The sequence below is a fragment of the Camelina sativa genome, chromosome 11, assembly GCF_000633955.1.
Source record: "Camelina sativa cultivar DH55 chromosome 11, Cs, whole genome shotgun sequence".
Taxonomy (NCBI): Eukaryota; Viridiplantae; Streptophyta; class Magnoliopsida; order Brassicales; family Brassicaceae; genus Camelina; species Camelina sativa.
Genome location: NC_025695.1, coordinates 19,959,557 through 19,975,472, shown reverse-complemented (window position 1 = coordinate 19,975,472; position 15,916 = coordinate 19,959,557). Strand labels below are relative to the sequence as shown.

Here is a 15,916-nt window from a genome sequence, read left to right as displayed (position 1 = left end):
TTTAATATATTTACAAACAGACGGTGAATTTTTTATATTTATTTTTTTACTATAGGTTTAAATTGTAAAATATTAATCCACATATTCTACTCTAACATATTTTTTTAATGTTAGCCATCTTTTATATATACTAGATTAGGACCCGCACGATGTGCGGGTTTTAAATTGTCAAATAAAAATAAATAAAATGATATATTAATATTTTGGTATAAATAAAAACTACTTTTCGAAAGTAAATATATATAAATATTTTTGGTTAGGGAAAAATCATATTCCCATAGATAAAATTTGTTTTTTCTTTAATTTTACATTAATACACTAATTTATACTTTTATATTTTAAATTTATTATATTAATTATTTAAATAAACTAAAACTAAATTATCAGCAACTAAAAGTTTTGCCAAACATTCATAAACATTCATAAATTTTTGCCAAACATTCATAAAGTTTTGCCAAACATTCAAAATGAATATCATTATTGCCAAATTTCAAAAACATTCCACAGCTTATTCATATAATAATTTACATGCAAACAACTCGTCAAAGCGTCATCTTATTAACATCCATTAACTCTAATTTTTACCATAAAAAATGTGTTCATACAACAAAAAAATATATTATTGTTAAAATATACTCTTTATAACCACCTATACAATGTGTCTATACAGTTTTAGTACAAAGGGTTATCAATCCAAATGGTTGTGTATTGCTAGCAGGAAGGATATGATCAGAACAATGCAAGCCAAGCCAAGCAATTAGGGTTTTGGTTCTAACGTTTCCTAAAATAAACAAAGTAAAAGAATATAAACAAGTAAACCACACGACCTAAGCACTCGATGCAAGCAATCGACTACAGGATCGAGTGGGGTGATCGAGTATGCAAGTGAGATATGAACAACTCAAGGTATTACTCGATACAGGTTATCGTGTACCTGATCGGGTAAGTAGTTGAGTAAGTGAAAGAAATGCAAATAAATAAAATATGAAAGTTCCTAAGGATGGAGGTAATCGAATTCTAAGTGTTCTAGACCAGTACGGATGCCTTAAATGCCTCAAGCAATTATTTCCTAGACAATGAACCTCTAAGACCTTGTCACCACACTTTCGCACTAGAATCAACCTTGAACACATTACCACACTGTCGCACTAGCAATATGAAGAAGCAGGCATTAAGAACGATTCATTATTGTCAGTAGACTTAAACTCATCTAATTTTGTTACTCAAAGTTAAGTAAACCTCTAGCATTGGCTAAATCAAGCATTTTATCTACTCCTTTCGGCCTGTAGCATTTGTAAACGCCCTAGATCTAATTTCAACATTTCGGTCTGTTGACAGCATTAAGAGCATCAATCTAGAAGGAAATCTATCAATCATTTACAATCAACTAAAGCATCCTAACCGATCAAGAACACAAAATCATCTATCTCATCCCTAGAAACTTTACTACACTACTCGGACATAGAAGCGAATAGCAAAGCAATCAAAATGAATGAAAATGGCATTGTATTAAAAGATAGAGTAGAGTAGAGAAAGTAAAGGATAGAAATCTAAGAAAACTACAAAATAAAAATGCAAAACAAGAAGAAAAATGTTGAGTCACCCAGTCCTCTCACAGAAGCTCTCGCTCTCTGGTTTAAGAGTTTGCGGCGTGCTCCTTTGCAAGCTAGGGGAAGAGGGGGTTTATATATGGAAACCCATTTGACCTAGCTTCCCAGACCTGCCCGATGATCTACTCGATGGGGTACACGAGGGTGAAGTCGGGTTACTCCTCGGGTGGATCTTCGGGTTGCTCTTCATGCTCTTGGATCCTCCTCGATCGTGTTGGGGTTCGGACTTGTTCTTGCAGCTCGATGGCTCCTTCGGGTACATGCTCGAGTTGTCCTTGTTTTCCCCCATTTTTGGCTCTTTAGCACTTGTTTTCATCCAAAATATGCAAATGCAGAAATGCAACACCCTAAATGCTCTAAAAGTGAATTCCTACAGTAAATGACCTAAAAATGCTAAGTTAGAGGTATGAACAATGCAAAATATGGACAAAAAAGGATGCTAAAAACATGTAAATTAGAGAGATATAAATAGAAACTAAAAACACTACAACATAATAATTTTTTTTTCAAAAAAATATTACAAAACTTTATTTTAAATCATCACAGATTTCTAATTTGATAATCAAATTGAAGTAAATAATGTAAAATCTAAAAATACTACATTAAAAAATAAAACATATTAAGAAGAAGGAATATAATAAAATACTAATCGTTCAAATCGTTTACAGAAAAAAAAAATTTGAATAAAAACATATAAAATTTTAATTTACATCATCATAGATTTATAATTAATTATGAAATTGAAATAAATAATATAATATTTTAAATTGAATCATGATACATGTTACAAACGTTTATACGTGTTGTAATCTCATATAAAATATTTATAAGAATATATAACATAAAAATAGAATATAGTTCCGATCATGTTAATGAGTAACTTCAAAACAAAGTTTTGTATAAATGTGTTGTTATTACGTTGAGAACATATTTTTGAAAACAAAAATTTATAATTTACATGATGAAATTGTTAGTTTTCCTTTTCTAAACTTTTTGACACGTGTAAAATCTTATCGATAGACTTGGTATAATCATGTTAATAACTAAATTGAAACCAACATTTATATATGTCTTACTTATTATATAAATACAAATAAAAATCTAGCAGAATTAGGTTAATAATAAGAAATTAGTTCAATTTTTTTTATAAATAGTTATTTCTTGTTAATTATGTATAAATTTTCTTTTTATGATAGGTTTAGAACTTTTAATAAGACATATGCTCAATTTACTTACGGTGATAAGTAAATTTTTCTTTTTTTCTTTTGGATTAGTTATTTTTTTGTTTGGTAAATATTTTTTTAACTTTTTTTTTCTAGCGATTGACTTAAACATGAATCAAAATCTAAGATCGTTAATTTGACACATGTCATGATCATGTTAAATAGTAATCTGGACAAATGTAAAAATCATAGATATACAACTAACACGTGTCACGATTTTGTTAATAAATAATTTTGACATCAAGCTTTATATAATAATTTGTTTAATCAGAGCAATAGCTGAAAAGTAACAACGCCTTTCTGGACACGTGTGGGTGTATAAAATATACAGCTACTATTTATCAATACTTCTATTAACTATGCATGCATGCTGAAACAATATGATACGTTTCTTATATATGACATAATTAAGCATCTTAATATATTTAATTAAACTAATCAGGTAAACATTACTAACCAACTACAATACCAATACAAACCAATATCTAATAATATACATAGCGGAAATATAGCTTATAACTAACTCCGATAAAATATTAAAACAATATCATTTCTATCGCCGTAATCTTAGATCATCTTTCCTCCTCATATAAACATAACCACAACACAATAACCAAGACCCTAGATCATCTATGACCCTAGATATAAACATAATATAAACATCCTCTAATGCATAAATATTATTACATCTAACATATAAACATAACCAGAACACAATAAACAAAACCCTAGATCATCATCTTCCTCATCGTCGTGATTCCACGTCAAAAACATGCACACCACAAATGCATAAGTATTATCACAAATACTTAGTGAGGCGATCCTCTCATCTAGTGGGCTATACACACAAGCGAAAAGAAAAATATAAATAACACAAAAACAAGCAAACAACACAATTCTAAATACATGCGTAACTCTGCCACCTTGCATCGGCCGACAACGCACCACTTGCATCGACCGATGCAACATCTTTGCGTCGATCGATGCAACGCCTTTTGCGTCGACCGATGCAACACCTTTTGCGTCGACCGATATACTCCTTCCATTGATCGATGCAACATTGTGTCTCCTCTAAATCTCTAACTGCATCAATCGATGCAATCCTTGTATCTACAGATGCATTCTTTACATCGATCAATGCATTAGCGCGGATCATCGCCGAAAACAATGTCTCTCGACTTCTCCCGACTTTTATCATCCCCACAGCATCCGTGACGCATAAACCAACCTCAACATGCAACAACCTCCACAACAACCAAACACAAACAAGCACACAAGCAGTCAATCACCCAAAATCACACAACCACACATCTAATCGCTTAGATAAGCCATGGTCACGCACTCAGCTCTAAAACAAGTAGATCTGACGAAGAACAATGAGATTAAAGCCTTCTAACAACCCCTAATCGACACCCTCGCTCAGATCTCCTTCTCCATGTTCCAAAAAACACCAAAAATGGACTTAGAAATCTCTAGAAACTCACAAAAACCTCTCAAGAACTTTTCTCCTCTTTCTCTTCTTCGAGAAACGAAAAAAGTGGCTAAAAGAATAAGTGGCGTCAAGTTCTCCCTTTAAACTAAACCGCGTCAAACTGGAGAAATTAGAACTAACTCGAACATCAATCGTGCGGTTGCATCGATCGATGCACTCAATAGCGTCGATCGATGCACAACCAGGATTTCCGGTTCGTGGCTGTTACAATTCTCCCCCACCAACAATGATTCGTCCTCGAATCTCGCAGCACCGTATAACTGCAACATGTTTCCTCTGTCGCAAGGGTTTGTACCACAATGTGATCCAATGGTCCACATAACTGTGACCCCACTGGTCAACACAACCCAAAACCCGAGATCACTCCCGACCTTTGAGGTCTACATCCAGACACCATACTCATATCCATGTTATAGGCATTGTTTGCTCCCTCACTCATCCATTCTCAGGTTACAACCTTCAAACTACACCGCCTGCACTCTCAGATCGTCGTCCTTGAGCCATACCGTCTCACTCTTGGATCGTCACTGTAACACCCCGACCACCACCTTTCAGTGGGCCCCATGTCCACTCCTAGTCCATGGGCACACATTCCTTAATGGGGCTCACATCCTCTCACTAGGCCCGTGAGCCCATCCATATCCTACAGTCGGTTTTCTATGTCCGGAAGGTTTCAAAGACTTGTTACCGTCCCTACAATTCACCACATGATCTTTTCCTGTGTTTCGTCTTCACTCGCACAGTTCTGACAGTCATTTCCCGGAAGGTCACACATCCTGAGACTACTACAACATAAGCACACTTAACTATGAAGTTTTCTCAGGACCTTTGACCAAAAAGATAAGTGCACTTTGGTGACATAGGTGGCCAAATCAATTATATTAAACCTCTACGCAAGTCTCTGAAACCAGGATGTCACAGTCACCCTCGAGATCTCGGAACTAGGAGAACTACTCATCTCCACCGAGGAACTTATCATCCCCTAGGAGAACTAATCATCTCCATTGTCGCTCTCAAGGTCACAACCCGTAGAGCTCGCATTGCACCAGGAAAGCTAATCCCTGAGGAGAACTAATCATCCCCTGAGGAGAACTAATCATCTTCTCCGGAGAACTACTCATCTCCTCTGGAGAACTACTCATCTCCACCGAGGAACTTATCATCCCCTAGGAGAACTAATCATCTCCATTGTCGCTCTCAAGGTCACAACCCGTAGAGCTCGCATTGCACCAGGAAAGCTAATCCCTGAGGAGAACTAATCATCCCCTGAGGAGAACTAATCATCTTCTCCGGAGAACTACTCATCTCCTCTGGAGAACTACTCATCTCCACCGAGGAACTTATCATCCCCTAGGAGAACTAATCATCTCCATTGTCGCTCTCAAGGTCACAACCCGTAGAGCTCGCATTGCACCAGGAAAGCTAATCCCTGAGGAGAACTAATCATCCCCTGAGGAGAACTAATCATCTTCTCCGGAGAACTACTCATCTCCTCTGGAGAACTACTTATCTCGCGAGAAGAACTAACTATCTCCTGATGAGTAAACAAGTCATAACATCATTAAGCATCACCCGACCGGAACTACCTTCCGTGGTTTTCATAAAACATCGGAACGTCCTACAAACCTCCATATTCCCTCACTGGAATATCACCACAACCATGACCACTCGTCAGGCCAACTCTAAAACATCCCAACCACTCGAGTATTTACACATGCTCTTACCGAAATAGACAAGTCATAACTATTCATAAAACTTTTCATTTCCAGAATCGCATAATCATGTTACCCATTACACATCAAGATTCCATAAGAACTAATCATCTTATTAAATCTTCAATTGCAACAATCGTTTACAACTCCAAAATGAAAAAACTTAATAACCATTAAAAACCAAAAAGCTAAACTCCGGGATGAGTGCCCGACCCTTCCTTCGGTTGCACCATTGCCACCGTCGTCGACTGCAACTTAGGACACTAAGGCCTGATATGCCCCACCTCCCTGCATTAGAAGCACATTAAAATGTTTCCTTGCATCCCAATCCTCTTGGGACAGCTCGCCAACCTATGATCCATGCCCCCGCACCTGTAGCATCCCTACCCACCTTGATTTGTCATCGACGTGTCCTCCTGACTCTTCTTATGTCCTTGTACCAACTTGTTGTCCTTTGTCGGAATGCTCGGCTCTAGTGCCTCCTCTATATGAAAGGTTGGACTAACCACCATGACATGTCCTTGATCTCAGCCGCCGTCTCCACCAGTTCTGCCCTCGTGGTGTAGTTCCTCCCTCTGCAGTGGATCTTCAAGTTCTCACGAAGCGCCTTCATGAACCTTCTCACCAGAGCCACCTTAGACTCCATCTCTCCCCCATACACTAAGAGCCAACTGAACTCCACGTCCAGCTAACAAACCAACCGAGTCCTCTGAGACAACTGTAGGAACTGCACCTCCAAAATGAACCCAAGTCATCTCGCTGGGCACCCTTTTGGCAGCCACCGACCTCCACCACAAAGAGCATCGTCTACTAGGTGGTGAACCCCTATGTCCACTCAATACTCTTGAGGACATCTAAGAGACTGGAAGTTTCATTCCAACCTTGTCCTCCACACATTAGCCTTAGTAGGGTTGGCATCACCCAAGAAATGCACCGTACCAATTCTACACATCTCCCTCATCATGGTGACATACTGGGAATGAGCTCTTGCACCAGCAGCCACTGGCTACTACGCCTCCACCACCACAGGTGGCACCACCGGAGCTTGAGCCGGTACAACTCCCGACAACCGCTCCAACAACTACGCCAACAAGCCCGCTAGCTTAACATGTCCACCAGGGGCTTCGCCTACTATGACCCTGCACCCAGAAGTTCAGCACCACCAGCCAATGCGGCATCGACACTGACCACACTGGCGCCTACGGCCCTAATGACACCACCATCGGCCACACTAACGGACCCCTCCTGGAATGCTTGCGACTCCCTGACGCCCACTACCATCACACTCTGATCCACGTTATTACTAGCAACTAGGCCTTTGCCCCTACCACGACCACGTCCGCGTCCACGACCAGGAAAAGCTTCACCTCTATCCATCTGCACTACCAAGACAGAAGGTTAAGCACATAATTCAAACCGCATACCCAAACACACAACTTACCGAGGAATCTCATTGAAGGCTCAAAGATGATGATACTAGGACTCAATACCACATGAAAATTGACTAAGTACTCATAATCAATTCCATTACACAACATCAATCAACAGGAAAATAATTCAACAAATTAAATTCCTAAACTGCTCTAAACCATCCATTAACCCGCCCTAGAATTGTAAGAGCTCTAATACCAAACTAAAACAACGCGACCCATTTTTTTATATATAAAATAAGTAAGCATCCCATAATACTTAATTAAATTATCCACGTAAACATTACTAATCAACCATAATACCAATAATAAACCAATATCCAATAACATGCACAACGGAAACATCACTTATAACAACCTCCAATAAAACATCAACATGATATCATTCCTAACCATTCTATCAAACAACCTAGCCTACTTCTATATAAGGTTCCAACAACATATAAACATTACACAACACAATAACCGAGACCCTGGATCATCCTCCTCCTCATCGCCGTGATTTCATGTCACGAACCTGCACACCATAAACAACAATTGAGATGTGTGATTATTATCACAAATACTCAGTGAGACGATCCTCCCATCTACTAGGGTATACACACAAGTGAAAAGATAAACACAAACAACACAAAAACAAGGAATGGAGACAATTCTGAACACATGCGTAACTCTGCGACCTTGCGTCGACCGATGCACCACTTGCATCGACCGTTGAAACTTCTTTGCAACGACCGACGCACCACTTCGTCGACCGATACAACATTTTTTCGTCTACCGAGGCACTCCTCGCGTTGATCGATGCAACGCATTTTGCGTCGACTGATGCACTCCTTGCATCGATCGATGCATTCACGAGGATCATTGCAGAACACGATCTCTCTTGACTTCTCTCAACTCTAATCATCCCCATATCATTTGTGACGCCAAAACCGATCGATCTCAACATCACACAAAACACACATCTAATCGATTAGATAAGTCATGGTCACACACTCACCTCTAAAACTAGCAGATCTGATGAAGAACATCGAGATTTAAGCCTTCCAACGACCCCTACTGGACACCCTCGCTCAGATCTCCTTCTCCACGTTCCAAAAACACCAAAAACTGACTTAGAAATCTCCAGAAACTCACGAAAACATTTCAAAAACTTTTTAGAACTTTTCTCCTCTTTTTCTTCTTCCAAAAACGAAAAAAGTGGCTAAAAATAAGTGGCGTCGAGTTCTCCCTTTAAATACTTGAACCCTAGGTTTCCATCAACTAAACCGCGTTAAATCGGAGAAAATAAAACTAACCCGAACACCAATTAAGTGATTGCATCGATCGATGTACTCACTTGTGTCGATTGATGTACTCACTGGTGTCGATCGATGCACAACCTGGATTTCCGGTTCGCGGCCGTTACACAAGCTACCAATTATATTTAAAAAAACACACAGTTAGTCGAGTTCTAGATCAATGGTAATTTTTTTTTGAGTGACTAAAACAATGGGACATATAAATATTTTATTTAAAATATATATAAAAAAAGATTTTGATGAGAAAAAAAAATGGCATACACCAACAAAATGACATATTCTGTTTCTGTTAGATAAAAATTCAGGTTACTCTCTTTGTTTTTCTTTTTCTTTTTTTTTTTTTTGGTTAAAGGCTCCTTTGTCCCCTTTGTTGTCTCTTCATGTATGCTTTATTTGTTGTTAGAACAGTCTTCACATATTTTTGGAGGAATAGTTTTATTTTAAGAAAATTATATATACCAACATGACATCAACTATAAGTCATGGCATGACATGATCATACATGTCAAGTTAATAAATATACTAAAATATATTAATTATATACATGGCATATATAGATATACCATTTAACATATGAAAATGGTGCTATACTATAAGAAAACACGTTCATTGCGACAAAACTCTTCGACAAAAATATGCCCTTACAAATTTGCTATGGATTTGCGAGTAATTTGCTACGCCATGAGTTATAGTTGATAACATAATAACCATCATATTTTTGGAGGAATAATTTTATTTTAAGAAAATTATATATACCTACATAAGAAAATTATATATACCTACATGATATCAACTATAAGTCATGACATGGCATGATCATACATGTCAAGTTAATATATATACTAAAATATATTAATTATATACATGACATATCTATATATACCAATTAATATATGAGATGGTGTTATACTATAAGAAAACATGTTTATTGCGACAGAGCTCTGTGATGAAAATATGCTTTCATAAATTTATTGTGGATTTTCAAGTAATTTGTTACACCATGACTTATAGTTGATAACATAATAACCATCATATTTTGGTAAATTCATTGAAGACTAATGTTGATCCAGTATTGATACAAATAAATAATAAAAATAGTTAATTGTATTTATAATTTTTTGATTAAGAAAAAATTGAGAAAGTTAATAATACAAAATTTAAAATAACTAAAATTAATAACACCTTAAAATACCGAATACTTTTTAAATTTTCAAGGTTGTAGAGATTAAATTAGTTATAATGGTTTATACCGACAATTTTGCTACACTAAAGATTTTTTGTAATTATCTATTCTATATATGTATAATTTTCTTTTTGAAATCTTCTTTTTTTCATCAATCATATACTGATTTCATTCCAATCGTCAGCATCATGTACTAAAACAGTGACTTCATTATTGCCTATTCTAGCAAAACCACCCTCATGTTTCTTTTGTTCAATATTTCATTTGAAAAAGCAAAATATAGGTGCACTAAAATCCAAAAAAATAACATGATAAATAGAAAAGAAAATAAAAGCTTTGGAAGCAACTTTGAAATCCAAGAAAATAACACGATAAATAGATTGTCTCAAAATCTCGCAAACTTTGAAAATGGTCTCACACTTTTTTTTTTTTGGCTAACAGTCTCACATTTTCACTACCACCTTAAAATGGTCTCACACTTTTTTTTTTCTCGTTCATACTAGATATTTTTTAAATATATATTTTTATTCAAGTGATAAGTCTCGTCTCCTTATTAGTCTTCTTTCTTCAACTAAAGTATCTTTTTTCCGATCAATATTTAATACAGAGTACGCTATTGTAATGACAACTATAATTTATTTTCCGATCAATATTTCCCACTTCTTATTTTGCCGTTACAATGATGAGATCTGAGGATTCTAAGGCTTATTTTTTTTAAGGGAGAGAGCAGCAAAAAAAAAATTGGACCGGATTTGGATATCCACGAATATCGTGGGTTTTCACGGTTATTCGAAAACCCAGATATCCGAGGTAATCGGATCCGGATACAGAGATCAAAACACATATCCGACTAGTGGGTTCGGTTAAAGATGCAGATAGCTCCAAAACCAACTTTTATATATATATAGTAATTAACGCCTTTCCGGACAGCGTGTAGGTGTATAAATGTACACAAGACAGCTACCAATACTTCTACTAACTCTGCAAGCAAAGCCTCCTCTGTTTGACGAAATTCAGGTTACTCTCCTTCTTTATCTCTTTTTTTATTATTTTTTTTTCGTAAAGACTCCTTCGTCGTCTTTCTTGTCTCTTCATTTATGCTTTCTTTGTTTCCGGAACAGTCTCACATATTTTAAAATTGATATCTTTAATTTGAGGTAATAGAGACTAAATTAGTTAAAATGGTTTGTACGGACAATTATGCAACACTAATTTTTTTTAATAATTGTTATTCTATGTATAATTTTTGTTTTGCTTTTTATTCATCAATCATACTGATTTCATTCCCGTAGTCAAAAATGATGTCATTTTTGGTATTTAGTCGCTAGCGATACATAATAACGGTGACATCCCAATTTTTTAAGTCGCTGTCGGAGTGTGTCACAGCGACACCTAAACGAACCATGCATACAAATGGGCAAACAAGTGTGCAGCTTTAGCATTTCTCGTACATACCATATTTTAAAAAAATATATATTAACCATGAAGAATTTAAAAATATAGACAGAAAAATAGTACCTACACGTACTCTTTTCTATATAACAAGACCAATTTTATGTGAAGACACAGATGACTAAAAATAAATATATGGGTTATAATATTGGTGCTGCTAGAAATAAACCATGGCGCTCTCACTCTCGCCTTATGGGGTTGGTGCTGTAATAAACTTGGGTGCTTTGAAAAGCCAAGTTAACTTCTCACCCAAGAGATCCCTTGCTTGTAAAAGAAGCAAGATAGTTGTATACAATCAAGGGAGAAAGGAAATCGCAAACACTTCTTCTGCAATTGAGAAGCCATTGACTAAAGAAGATCTCATTGCCTTTTTTGCTTCTGGATGCAAACCAAAGGAAATGTGGAGGTACCACTAATTAGTATCATCATCTCGTATGTTCTCTCAAACTACTTATTTGTTCTAACTCATTTTTGTATCGTTTTATCTCTTGGATACAGGATAGGTACAGAAAACGAGAAATTGGGTTTCGAGGTGAAGACTTTGTGCCCTATGAAATATGAACAAGTAGCTGCTTTGCTTAGTGGCATTGCTGAGAGATTTGAGTGGGATAAGGTTATGGAGAATGACAAAATTATTGGCTTAAAACAGGTAAATACTCTCTTCTCTTGTTTTAATAAATATCCAATTATGAAAACGAAATTTCAGATTTTTCTGTTTGGCTTTGATTACTACAGGGAATGCAAAGCATATCACTGGAACCAGGAGGTCAACTGGAGCTTAGTGGAGCACCTCTAAAGACATTGCACCAAACTTGTGATGAGCTCCATTCACATCTTTACCAGGTGAAAACTGTTGCTGAAGAATTGGAAATTGGTTTCCTAGGAATTGGCTATGAACCAAAATCTAGTCTTGAGGATGCAACCATTGTGCCCAAGGTTCCTTCCTCTACAAACATATACTCTCATATATTACTTGATGTACGTATCTTACATTAGCTAATTATCTGATGAGTCAAAGTATTTTACATGTGCAGAGAAAGTTTGACTTTGTAAGAGAGTACTTAGCAAGAGCTAGCTCATCAGGACCTGACGTGATGATGAGAACGTGTACGGTTCAGGTCAATCTAGACTATAGTTCGGAAACCGATATGATCAGGAAGTTTCGCGCTAGTCTAGCTTTGCAACCTGTGAGATGATTGATGCCCTCTTTTAATGTTAATGGTTTTTGAATTCATAACCAAAATTTTTTCTCACTTTGTTGTTATTTTGTTATCAAACAGATGGCGACTGCTCTATTCGCAAATTCCCCTTTTAGTAATGGAAAACCAACAGGGTGTTTAAGTTTTAGGAGGTTATTTTATACATTATTACTTGTTGTTACAGTATAATTTTACTTTTTCTTAGTATAATTTTCTCATCTATCAACATGCTGTGACAGTCATTTATACATAGATACTGATAAAGCCCGCACAGGGATGCTACCTTTTGTTTTCGATGACTCATTCGGGTGAGTATAAAATGTTTCTTCTAACTCTATGATCGATCTTTGTCCTTAAAAATATATATGTTCAACCTTCAATATGTTGATATAGGTTTGAGCGGTACGTCGAATATGCACTTGACCTTCCGATGTACTTCTTACATCGAAACAAAAGCTATCTCAACTGTAGAGGAATGACATTTCGGGTCTACATCTTCTTTATAAAAGAAATCTTAAATTTCTAAGTTTTGCAATCTTCTTGAGTCAGGTTATGATCCGACCATTTTTTATTTTTTGCTTTTACTTTTCAGGATTTCTTGTCCGGAAAAATTTCTCATCTCTCAAATGAACAACCCACTATTAACGACTGGGAAATTCATTTAGGAACAATATGGCCAGAGGTAAAATACTCTGTTTTAACCTTACCATTAATTCAACTTCCCTATTTATTGTTGTGGTTCAGAGTCATTTTTTCTTATAATAATCTTTTGTAATAACACTATCAGGTCCGGTTAAAGAGATTCTTGGAGATGAGAGGTGCTGATGGAGGTCCTTGGCCGATGTTATGTGCCCTACCAGCTTTTTGGGTAATTACATTATCTTTTATAAAGAAATAAATCAAATTTGATTCACTGGTTTATTTCGAATATGTTTGAACGTCAGGTGGGTTTGCTCTACGATGAGAAGTCTCTTCAAACTGTTCTTGATATGATAGTTGACTGGAATCTTGAAGAAAGAGAGATGCTTAGAATACAAGTAAACTGAGAAGATATTTCTTTATTTTTGAATTTTTTTCGAAATATTCTCGTGTAAACCAATTCACTAGGTTTCAAACAGGTTCCAATCACTGGCCTAAAGACAATGTTTAGAGGTGGTCCTTTGAAAGATGTCGCAGAAGATGTCCTCAAGCTAGCAATGGTACGTGTCCATGCTTTCTCCTTATAATGTAAATATACATATAGAGGTTATTCGTTTATTTCTTAGGATGGTTTGGAGCGTAGAGGGTACAATGAAACCGGTTTCTTGAACCCTATCGTCGAGGTGGTTAAAACAGGTAATGTTATTTCCTGGTTAGCTGAAGATTTACTAATTTTGTTTCCCGGTTACCTTATCGTTTGCTAATTATCATTGGGAAATAGGGGTTACGCCTGCAAATAAGCTCTTGGATTTGTACAATGGAGAATGGGGACAAAACATAGATCATGTTTTCGAGGAACTACGGTACTAAAAAGATGAACTACGACCACGTACGGTAGAGATCGAAAACGCTGTTGGAGTTGATATGAATTATTGTTCGGTAATTCATGGAATAAGAATATTATTGTTAAAGAATAATAGAACGCCTCGTGGTCCTAGCTAGTAGTAGAGATCTATTTCAGTATTTGTATGTGTAACACTTATTTGTTCACATATCAACGGGTAAATTAGAAAAGTTTAATAAAACGTCTTTTTTATCATTCCACTTATAGCATAAAGCTTAAATTCATCCTAGTTCACTTTAAATAATTAACTTATTAATTTGATAGTTTTATCGGCATACGAGACTTGAAGCTCTGACAGTTTCTTCTTAAGCGACTTAAGAATTAAGGCAGAGGAATTGCAACTTTTTGCGAGATCAGCCTTTCCTTTGTACGCTTTGCAGATTTCGGCCACTAAATAACCAATGCTTCTTTGTGTACTCTGACTGCGTGGCCAAAAATTGGTTTTAAAGAAAATCTCAAATCAGCGATAAGTAACATTTTTAGTTGATTCAAAAATGTAAATGAACGAAGTCTGTTTCTTTTCATGAATAGTTAACATACCTGTCTAGTATGATTTTTTTTTTAATGTATACGTACCTTTTTAGAGATATCACTATTGTAACAATCATTGATAGCTTTCTCATGTCCTGAATTATCTTTACCTTTAATATCGTTTTCGACGCACCTTATGAACCAGTAGTGCGACATCTGCATCCCAACACTATCAAATTTTCAAATTGAAAATTTCTAACAAACATTTTAATAAATATAAAATGACTAAATTCTAAACCATAAATCCCAAATAATAAACCCTATCTCCTAAAAATTATACCTTAAGATAAAGAATCCATTCCCAAAAATTAATTTTAAAAATTAATTTAACATATTGTAATTGTGTGAAAGAGGGTAAAAATGAAAATGTTCAAAAAATGGGATATTTTTGAAAAGGGGTATCTCCAAAATGGCATTTCTAACAAATTCTCATAACAAAAAATAAAAATTGAAGAGAGAAATAACTAATATCTAAATTATGAGATTTTCGGATCGATTCTAAATCAATAATGAACGCATGTGATATGTATATATTTTACCATGATTAACCACTGTTTATTCACATCTTTTGCATAGTTTGCTAGATAGTTTTGTCACTTTCATGTAGTTTAAAGTCTGTTTGTGCATTAAAATAGGATTTGCATTGCATTTGCATTGTTTCTTGTTTAAATAGGTGATTTGGACTCAAGGAGCATGGAAATGGTGCTTAAGAGGAGAGGAGTGCAACCAGTGAAGCAGATAAAGCTGAAACAAGCTGGAAACCAAGGTTTGGAGACCACTCGACCATGACACCCGGAGACACTCGACCGTGTGCTACTCAGGGACTCTACCGTGTGCTAATCAAAGACTCAACCAATAGGAAACAGAAGAATGGACCACTCGACCATAGCCACTCGACCGCTTGTGGTCGAGCACATCGAGCCGAGCACATCGACCCGCCTCTCTATTTTGTCAACTAGCTATTTTAGGCCGTCCCCCTTGTCCTATATATATCCAATGTATCCCATGGCCGCCCATAAGTTTTTTTAGGTCAGAAAACACATCAGCAGCCACAAAAACCTAGTTTTTATCCCTTTTGGGTTTTTAGCACTTTTATAACATTTGCCCCTTTTATTATTGATACTGCTCTTGCTTTTCTCCAGATTTTCATACTTTGTAAGTCTCATAACATTCTGGGTATTGAGAATCTGAGTTTGTTTCTTTACATAAAGTTGTTGTTATCATCTCATAAATCTTATCA

The 15,916-nt window shown here is 36.0% G+C and overlaps 1 protein-coding gene across 2 annotated transcripts; it reads left to right on the top strand.

The window, feature by feature from the left end:
• On the top strand, positions 10,369–14,340 carry LOC104723892 (glutamate--cysteine ligase, chloroplastic-like). 2 transcript variants are annotated; one of them, XM_010442332.2, is made up of 14 exons: positions 10,369–10,968; positions 11,565–11,809; positions 11,902–12,052; positions 12,139–12,339; positions 12,438–12,590; positions 12,684–12,754; positions 12,842–12,910; positions 12,996–13,089; positions 13,195–13,284; positions 13,390–13,470; positions 13,547–13,639; positions 13,721–13,801; positions 13,868–13,937; positions 14,023–14,340. In XM_010442332.2, the coding sequence occupies exons 2-14, from the start codon at positions 11,574–11,576 to the stop codon at positions 14,109–14,111; spliced, it is 1,479 nt and encodes a 492-aa protein (XP_010440634.1). In that variant the 5' UTR covers positions 10,369–10,968; positions 11,565–11,573; the 3' UTR covers positions 14,112–14,340. The 2 variants fall into 2 exon arrangements, with proteins under 2 accessions (XP_010440634.1, XP_010440635.1); XM_010442333.2 differs by having other exon boundaries at positions 10,371–10,968; positions 13,885–13,937; positions 14,023–14,113.

Coding starts and splice junctions, on each gene's coding strand:
- LOC104723892 (XM_010442332.2), top strand. CDS start 11,574: ATGGCGCTCTCACTCTCGCCTTATGGGGTTGGTGCTGTAATAAACTTG. Junction 12,755..12,841: donor GGGTGTTTAAGTTTTAGGAG/GTTATTTTATAC, acceptor ATGCTGTGACAG/TCATTTATACATAGATACTG. Junction 13,090..13,194: donor GTAGAGGAATGACATTTCGG/GTCTACATCTTC, acceptor TTTACTTTTCAG/GATTTCTTGTCCGGAAAAAT.